At 41.0% G+C, this 7,444-nt stretch overlaps 1 protein-coding gene across 1 annotated transcript; it reads left to right on the forward strand.

Annotated features, from left to right (window-relative positions):
* The first annotated feature begins 4,997 nt into the window (after positions 1-4,997).
* LOC131954893 (uncharacterized protein F54H12.2-like) lies at positions 4,998-6,308 on the forward strand. Its single transcript, XM_059318713.1, has one exon. It carries the CDS (start codon positions 4,998-5,000, stop codon positions 6,306-6,308), a length of 1,311 nt encoding a protein of 436 aa, XP_059174696.1.
* The last annotated feature ends 1,136 nt before the right edge of the window (positions 6,309-7,444 follow it).

Raw genomic sequence — 7,444 nt, forward strand, 5'->3', positions numbered from 1 at the left:
ACCAACAGACAAAGCATCCAACTCCCAGCAGCGACCCTAACAGACAGTACCATTAATTCACACACCACTATTTTTCCTGTAGACGACCTTAGGGGAGATGCGTTAGACCTACATTTAGAGGACATAAACGAAATTGACTTACCATTAGACGAAACTGACACCCTTTATAACCTAAACAGAGAATTGCAAACCATATACAGCGACAATTGGGATGCCATACAGACACACGCTAATACAGGTAAACATTTATCGACATTCAATTTTTTTCATAACCCACTAGATACGAAACCAATAGACTGGAATTCAAAACTTATAGATACAGTATTTACTCCACAAACTAAACGATTCAAAATCAACTACAGCCATCACACCATATTAAAACACAAAGAAACAGGGGAATATAGATTCTTTCATTCGAGTAATAATAATGCATGCGTCCTTGAGCTACCTAAATTAATTCACAATAGACAAGATTTTAAAGAATTTTTAGATCACTTAAACAATGCAGACATACTAAACTACGCACAACATACTAGGCCAAATACAAAATACGCGGTCGAGGTCATACCAGCCACCACCTTTTTTCTCTATCACCTCAACGAATATCCCCTAGAATGAGTTCTCACATACATTCCCAACACAGAAACCCCTTTCTTACTTTTACACAAGTAGACGCAGACAATGTGACAACATCTCCCCTAGACATATAAGAGCTTTTAGTTTACCAACCGTGACTTTAACGAGACTTTAATGTAAATATGTAAATAAGACAGAACCTTGACTGTGCGCTGATGGGGTTGTTTTTGTTCAATAAAAACTTATCATATAAAGGATCTTTTGTGAATTTTTTGGTGTTTGTTGTTTTGTTACTTGTCCCTGCAAGTTATGTAACTCGGTATCCTATATAAGATTTTTGACTGGAAGCAAAATCAAACATTTAAAACGATGGATCCGAGATGGAAACATCCCTTTACCGCTCTGATCGCTGGGCCAACTGGGAGTGGTAAAACAGTATTTGTCAAAACCTTTTTATCCCAGGTGTCAGAGATGATGGATCCGGCACCCGAGGAAATTTATTACTGTTACGGGGAGTGGCAACCTTTGTTTGATACCATAAAGAACGTTCAGTTTGTGGAAGGTCTTCCTGACTTAGAAAATGGATCAATGGGGGATGGAAAACGTCGACGTCTAGTCGTCATCGATGATTTGATGGCGGAAACAGATGAGCGAATTACAAAATTGTTTACGAAAGGGAGTCACCATCGTAATATTAGTGTCATGTATATTGTCCAAAACCTATTCGGGAAAAATAAAGAACAAAGAACCATCAGTCTCAATTCGCATTACATAGTGTTGTTCAAGAACCCTAGAGACGGTTCACAAATTACAAATTTGGCAAAACAAATGTATCCCGGTCGCGTTTCGTATGTCCAGGAAAGTTTTAAGGACGCAACATCGGCCCCTCATGGTTATTTGTTGATCGACCTTCGACAGGAAACACCGGATAATCTGAGATTACGCAGTAGTATCTTTTCTTACGAGCAGCAAGTCGTTTACGTCCCGAAATAAAAGCAACCATGTCTGAGTCGGTAAAACAACAAGGTGAGATGTTAAGGTTTTTGGCTCGGGCCAAACCACCCGCCGTGAAAGCCGTTGTCGAAAATGCTACCCCACAACTCGTAAAAACGTTATGCGAGTGCTGTCACAATGTCTTAAAAGGCAACGTTCCCCTCACGCCCGGTCAGAAGAGACGTTTGCGTCGTCACAAAGTGAACTTGAGACAACTTACCAAAAAGTCATTGACCGTCAAAAGACGAAAGCAAATTTTGCAGACCGGTGGTTTCCTAGGTGCTTTACTCGGACCAGTTCTCGGTGTGCTTAAAGGTGTCTTGGGATTTTAAAGATGGCCAGGAAAATGCTTTTAATGGATCCTCGAATATTAGAGTCTATGCAACAAAAAGCATATATACCACCCGATACACTCAACGATAGTCTACGCCTTTTGGATATGCAAATGGAACATATCTTAAATAGGGAAGATTTGTCACCACACGACAAAGTGAGACAATATCAAAAGACACTACAGCTCTACACGACGCGACTTAGCGATTATAGAAATAAGTCCCTAGGATTAGTCGATGTGAAACCACCCACCGTGAATACCCCAACGACCGAGGTTGAAAAACCACAAGAAAACATAACCGAACCTAAAAAGGAAACGATAGACATAACAGAATCTGAAACTAAAACGAAATCCGGCTCGCCTGACTCTGATATTCGCCCCTCGAAGAAAAAGAAGACAAACGTAGAAAAAACACCACCCTCGATACGTACTAGAAGTAAGAAAACTAAAACAACCACTACCAAATGGGACGCGTGGGAAAAAACCAAATACTAAAAAGACATTACTATGATCCTATCAGACCAGGTGCCTACGGCGGGGTGTTTAAGCACCCTAAAATTGGAACTAAGAAAATTAAAGAATGATTAAGTCATCAGGATACCTACACGTTACATAAACCTCTTCGGCGACGCTTTCAAAGGCGCGCCATCATCACCGGTGGGATAAATCAGCAGTTTCAAGCGGATCTCATAGATATGCGCGTGTTACGAAAGCACAATGGTGGTGCTTCTTATCTACTGACCTGCATCGATGTGTTTAGCAAATTCGCCTGGGCGATTCCGATAAAGAAAAAAACGGGTAAGGCTCTCGTGGAGGCCGTACGTAAAATATTTACGACTAGAAAACCTATAAATTTTCAAACAGACAAAGGTAGTGAATTTGTCAACAAGACATTTTTAAAATTTCTTAAAGATGAAGGCGTTCATTTCTTTACCACTGAGAATGAAGATATTAAGGCGGGTATAGTTGAGAGATTCAATCGAACATTAAAAGAAAAAATGTGGCGGTACTTTACAAAAACAAATCGTCTTCGTTACATTGATGTCGTAGACGACTTGATCACCAACTATAACCACTCGTACCATAGGAGTATTCGTATGGCTCCTGTGAATGTTAATTTGTCTAATCAAGAAAGGGTCTGGAATACTTTATACGAACCAGGGGACAATACTTATCGAAAAGTATTTAACGAAGGTGATCGTGTACGGATCGCCCAAAGCCGAAACACGTTTAAAAAGGGTTATACCCCTTCGTGCACGGAAGAACTGTTTACGGTGAGCCGAGTTAACACAACAAAGCCCGTAACGTATGTCTTGAAAGATGATTCAGGTGAAGAAGTGAAAGGCTCGTTTTACAAAGAGGAGCTTCAGAAAGTGGGGGACAAAAAAGTGTACCGCGTCGAACAAATTATACAAGAAAGAAAGGGTGTTGGTGGTAAAGAGTATTTATTCAAGTGGTTCGGTTATAACCCTTCATTCAACAGTTGGATTTCAGCTAGAGACATTTCGAAATATAAAGACTAAGGATGGAGGAAACGGTAAAAAGCCTAAGTCTGGATGACCCCGTGTTGGAAGAAACGCTCAGACCGTTCGGTGGGATCGAGGTGAGACCTAGATCCACCACGTCTTCTATCGGTTCGACCATTTCGAGTTGGTTCGGTAGACTAAGGACACGCCCGGAAATCGTTTTCATCTCTCAAATGTTGGTTATATTTGTCGTAATTGCTTTTTCACTATTTAATCTGACGCGTGGAACGGTCGACGACAAAGAGGGAAAACTCTGGGTCGTGTTGTTATCCAGCTGTCTCGGATATATTTTACCTAACCCAACCATTGCAAGGACCAAAATTTTACAATGAGTTTTTATGTGACCCTGCCTAGCAATACATCACCGAATGTTTTTCCAGACAACGAGGCTGGGCATTTTTTCGTTAAATTACCACAGACTATCGATGTGAGTTTACACTACGAAGTTGGTCTGGTCGAGATTCAAATGCCGAACGCGTTTTGTATGCTTAGAGAACATCAAATTTGGCTCCAGTATCATTCCAGTACAGAAGGTGAAGACGTTAACCTTTTCATATATGGAGTACGACAGACCAAAAATAATTACATAGACCCGCTTGTTAACGCTATTAAAAAACTAATAAAAAGAGATATTGATGAACAAAAAGTGGAAGTTATAATTTCAAACTGTAACAAGGGATTTAAGAAAGTTGTCGTAAAAGTAATTGCGGCTGGAATAGAAAGTACCATCCGTGACAGGTTGACAGGCTATTTACATATTCCTGGTAGAGTTAGGGAGAAACATCTCCCTGAAGACGAAGTAAAAACGGTATTCGTCTATTGTGACCTCGTAAAAACGAGACCGGTTGGTGATGTCATGGTCCCTTTGCTTCGAACCGTACCGATCGTTGAGAAGAACCCAAGTTCCGTTTGTCGTATTTACGACAAACCACACTACATCCCCCTGAACCGCTTTTCATTCGACACTGTGGAAATACTTTTATGCGATGACTTGGGACAAACGCTCTCATTCACAAGTGGAACGTCGGTGTTGACACTCCATTTTAGAACACGTAAACATTTCGATCTCGAATAACTCACACCATGGTGAAACACACACTTTTACATCGAAACCCTAAATTGTACGAGGATTTTTACTGTAACCAGTACGGTGATGGTTTACCCGTTTTTATCGGTGGACGAAATCAGAGAGGACACGGTATTGGTAGTTTCTTTAGTGGTCTAGGTCGAATGGTCCTCCCTTGGATAAAGACGGGAGGTAAGGCTTTACTCAGAGAAGGTGTTAGTACCGGGTTGCAAGTTGCAAACGACGCATTAGCGGGAAGAGACGTTGGAGAATCGTTTAAAGAACACGCCAAGGAAGCCGGACATCGTTTATTGCAAGGCGCCGTTGATCACCTAGGACAAAACCAATCAGGAAGCGGGTTGAGAAGAAAGCGGGGGTTCTCGAGACCACCGGGTGAACCCTTCGAACAACAGATAAAACTAACACGCAGACCAAACCACAAACATTCGAAGACGTGTGTTAAGAAGAAGCATCCCAAGTATTCAGATATATTTGCTTAACCATGGCTCTTATTCACCCGAGTTCCTGTGAGTGCTTACATTCTGGATTGGATTTATTTAGTACACCCCCGACACAAACTGCCGTCGAGGAGGGTCAATTTGTTGAAATACATCCCCTGGCGTCCTTGGCACAAGGTGCACCTATAGAATTTGCCATTTCTGGCAACAGTGAAGACTATCTCGATTTGTTTAATACTTATTTACACGTGCGCGCTAAAGTAACCTTAGCGAATGGTGATTCAATACCTCCTGACGTTGATGTCGCACCCGTCAATTATTTTTTGCACAGTTTATTTTCACAAGTGGATATTTCTCTAAACGATACGCTAATTACTGCTAGTGAGAACACCTATCCGTATTGCGCCTATCTGGAAGCTACGTTAAATCACGGGGAAGAGGCCAAGAATGGGTCTCTATCGGCCGCTCTTTATGCGAGGGACTTAGCCTGTTATTTCGAGGAATTCAAAGATGACAATAATGAAGGGTATAGGATTCGCCGCACCACCGCTGCTGAAAGTCATGAGATCGATATGATGGGACGTATACACTCTGACATTTTCGCTCAAGATCGGTATATGCTGAATGGTGTTGACATTAAAATTAAACTTACACCCGCAAAAGACAGTTTCACTCTCTTGACAGCAGAACCAAACAAGGGATATAAAGCGGTTATAACGTACGCAACATTGGTTGTTAGAAAAGCCAGACTTAACCCCGCCATTTCTATCGCACACGAAAAGGCTTTAACGACAACAAATGCAAAATACCCTTTTAAACGCGTTGTAATAAAAACCTTTGCTATACCGAAAGGTATGTTAAGTCACAACCAAGACAATTTGTATATGAGTCAAACACCGACCCGTTTAGTGATCGGTCTAGTCGCCTCTACCGCCTTTAATGGAAGTTACACGAAAAACCCCTTCAATTTTCAACATTTTCACTTGACGTATTTAAATGTAAGCGTTGATGGTCGCTCGTTATCGGGAAAACCACTGGTCATGGACTTTGATAAGAAACAAGCCATTAGAGCGTTTTTCAATAGTAACCTCGCTCTTGGTATGGTTGGAAAAGATGCTGGTAATGGGATAGATTATAAAAACTTTAAGAACGGGTATACCCTGTTTGCTTTTGATTTAAGCCCTAGTCTTTTGGATGGTGAACAATTTGAATTGGCTAAATCCGGACCTGTTTCTATTGAACTTAAATTTTCACAAGTTACAGCTGACCCGATTCAAGTTATTGTGTATGCTGAACTTGATTCGGTGTTAGAAATTTCGAAAACGAGACAAGTGTTGACAGATTACACCGCCTAACTTGGCCTATACAAGAAAATGAACACAAGAGAACTACAAAGTATACTGGCCGCGGACTTATTTGTGCAACGCACAACTCTCTTTGCCGTTTTAGCGTGCGATCAGTTACCCGCGCGTCTCGATAGAACGAAGCAAGCGGCATTCATTATCAATCTAGATTCGTCCTCGGAGGCAGGGAGTCATTGGGTTGGTCTATTTTTCAACGGACTATCGCAATTTACTTATTTCGATAGTTTTGGCTTACCACCTCGGGAGCCGGCCATTTTGTCTTTTATAAAAAATAACTCAAACAGACCACTCGTTTACAATTCAAGAGTGTTACAAGATATTCTAACCAACAGTTGCGGGTTATATGCAGCCTATTTTGTTTTGAAGAAAGCTCGCGGTGCAAATTTAAAAGTTATATTACAACCCTTTTCGGCGTCAGCGAATCGTCAATATATTAACGATCGTATTATATTACGTTTAACACTTCAAATTATTGGAACTAATTATAAAAGATTTTTTCAAGATGTCTAATGAAGATTGGCTACTTGTGGCCAGAGGTAACAATAAAGTGACGGAAATACAAACGATGAATCACACCGGATTTAAATTGGCGATTGTTAGCCAATTCATGAACAAAAACACTTTAAATCTTAGAGAGCTTATAGATGGGACCGATCTTAATTTTCCTACAAATTCTGGTGTTTGTATGAGTCGCGTCTGCTTTGAGCGCCTGTTAAGTTTACAGGATGAAATTTTAAAAGCCTTTGATGAATTGGAAAAACGTTAATAAACAAATAAAATATAAGAAGACTTTTGTTCTAATTTTAGTGTGTGTGTGTGTGTGTGTATATACGTGTAGCATACGCGTACTAGAAAACCAACAAGGTAATGTCCGGTTGCTCAACCTAATTACACCACCAGCTGTCGCACAACAGCTGTTGCATAATGACCTACGTGCTTCGCGGAGAGGCACTTAATGTACGTCGTTAATTACCATAACCCGTCAACCGAGCGGGGGAAACTCGGTGAAGCATAACAAGATTTAATTAGGTGTGATGGCCCCGTGGGTGCGATCAATATTAGCTCGCCCGTTGTTTGACAAAAACAAAGGATTGCAGATCGATAAGTAACACATGTTGCACGGCTGG

The sequence above is a fragment of the Physella acuta genome, unplaced genomic scaffold, assembly GCF_028476545.2.
Source record: "Physella acuta isolate Inbredline_101_S28 unplaced genomic scaffold, ASM2847654v3 ptg001038l, whole genome shotgun sequence".
In the NCBI taxonomy this organism is placed as follows: domain Eukaryota; kingdom Metazoa; phylum Mollusca; class Gastropoda; family Physidae; genus Physella; species Physella acuta.

What these genes read in the sequence shown, in the direction of transcription:
- LOC131954893 (XM_059318713.1), top strand. Translation starts at nt 4,998, where the DNA reads ATGGCTCTTATTCACCCGAGTTCCTGTGAGTGCTTACATTCTGGATTG.